This window comes from Scyliorhinus canicula, chromosome 17, assembly GCF_902713615.1.
Source record: "Scyliorhinus canicula chromosome 17, sScyCan1.1, whole genome shotgun sequence".
Taxonomy (NCBI): Eukaryota; Metazoa; Chordata; class Chondrichthyes; order Carcharhiniformes; family Scyliorhinidae; genus Scyliorhinus; species Scyliorhinus canicula.
In genome coordinates, this window is record NC_052162.1 from 123,974,168 (window position 1) to 123,976,007 (window position 1,840).

Consider the following 1,840-nt stretch of genomic DNA (forward strand, 5'->3'; position numbering starts at 1 on the left):
CGGGAGCAAGGGGAGGCGAAAGTTGCGGAGACATTATTGCACCATGGTGATCAACTTACGTCGATGGGGAAGGAGATGTGGAAGGTGATGGAGATTCATTTTTTTTTCTTCTGACAATATTTATTTATAAATGACAATCTCTGTAACTAAACCCAAATGTGACTCCTTTACACAAAAGAAAGATTTTCAGCATCTGACTCACTCACACAAACAAACACACACACACACTATTCTTTTCACAGTTTCTTTACTCCCGATAACTTTCCCAGCTTCTTCTCGTGTCCTTGGTTTGCTCCGGCCACTCCATGGCCCCGCCCACCAAACACACCTCTGCCAGCACCCCCACCAGCTCCTCGCCCTTTCTGTTGTTGCTGCTGCTTCTGTTGCTGGAGGCCATGACCTCTGCCCTTTGACACCACCTCTTCTTTCACCATATGAAAATGAAAATTGCTTTATTGTCACGAGTAGGCTTCAATGAAGTTACTGTGAAAAGCCCCTAGTCGCCACATTCCGGCGCCTGTCCGGGGAGGCTTGTATGGGAATCGAACCGTGCTGCTGGCCTGCTTGGTCTGCTTTAAAAGCCAGCGATTTAGCCTAGTGAGCTAAACCAGCCCCTATCAACCATATCAATGATTTCATCAGCGATGCGCAGATATTTAATGGTGCTGCCACGAATGTAACATTCCGGCATCTTCCAGAACTTGTCCCCATCCCTGGATGTACAAATGACCTCTCGCAGGTTAATATTCATCCAGTTGTCACAGCTGACCAGGTGACCATTGTAGGTTTCTCCATTCTTCAACTCCACAAGCATCGGATGATTTTGCGCCGTCTTCAGTAAAGAAAGGGGAAGCATTTTGTCGCTGCCGCGGAACCCGGTGATGGAGATTCATAAGGATCTGCGAGGAAAAATGGAAGACCTGCAAAACAGATCCAGGCGACAGAATTTGTGGATTGTGGGGCTGCCCGAAGGAGTTAAAGGGCCGAGGCCGACTGAGTAATTTGCTGCGATGCTGGCGAAACTATTGGGGGAGGGGGAGGATCCCTCCCGATATGAACTGGATCGGGCTCATCGGTCGTGGAGGCCTGTACCAAAGACGAGTCAGCAGCCAAGGGTAGTGACTCTGTGCTTCCGTAGGTACAGTGTGAAGGAGAAGGTCCTGTGCTGGGCCAAGCAGAAGCGGGTGGTGCAGTGGGCTGGAGCTGGTATACATATATACCAGGACTTTACGGTGGAGCTGGAAAGGAGGCGGGCTGCTTTCAACCGGGTGAAGAGGGCACTGTACATTAGCAAGGTGCAGTGCGGCATTGTATATCCAGCGAAGCTGAGGGTGACGTACAAGCTCAAGGCATTTTATTTTGGAACGGTGGAGGCAGCGGAGGAGTTTGCGAAGGCAGAAGGACTGTGGCAGAACTGAGAAATTGAGAAATGATTATGTGCCGACATAACTTCATGACTGTATTTTCTTTGTTCTTGTTCGTTTGTTTCACTGCGTGCGGGTGTATGGGATAAAGGAGCCGATGTATATATTTGGACAAGGGAAGTGATGGGACTTGCACTCGAAGTGAGGGCTCTTTGGGGTGTAGGTAAATATGCGGGGTTTGTGCGCTAAAAGGGGATTTCTGGGTTTTCCTAGGGCCGGGCAAGGGGGAAAGGGACCCAGGCGGGGGCCTCCACACTGGCCGGTCTAAGCCGGCCAGCGAACGGGAGTGAGGTGGGTGATGGGGCTGCGGCCATCAGAGCCTGGCAGAACAGGGTCCGAGTGGTCTAGTCGGGGTGGAAAGTTGGGGGGAAGGAACTGAGGTTGGGGGAAGGAGTTTTACAAAAGGCAGTGGACGG

The 1,840-nt window shown here is 51.0% G+C and overlaps 1 protein-coding gene across 1 annotated transcript; it reads right to left on the bottom strand.

Moving 5' to 3' along the window:
- Positions 1–236: 236 nt before the first annotated feature.
- On the bottom strand, positions 237–872 carry LOC119951591 (U6 snRNA-associated Sm-like protein LSm4). Its single transcript, XM_038774776.1, has 2 exons — positions 623–872; positions 237–431 (listed from the first exon to the last, which is right to left on the bottom strand). Exons 1-2 carry the CDS (start codon positions 854–856, stop codon positions 237–239), a joined length of 429 nt encoding a protein of 142 aa, XP_038630704.1. The 5' UTR covers positions 857–872.
- Positions 873–1,840: the final 968 nt, after the last annotated feature.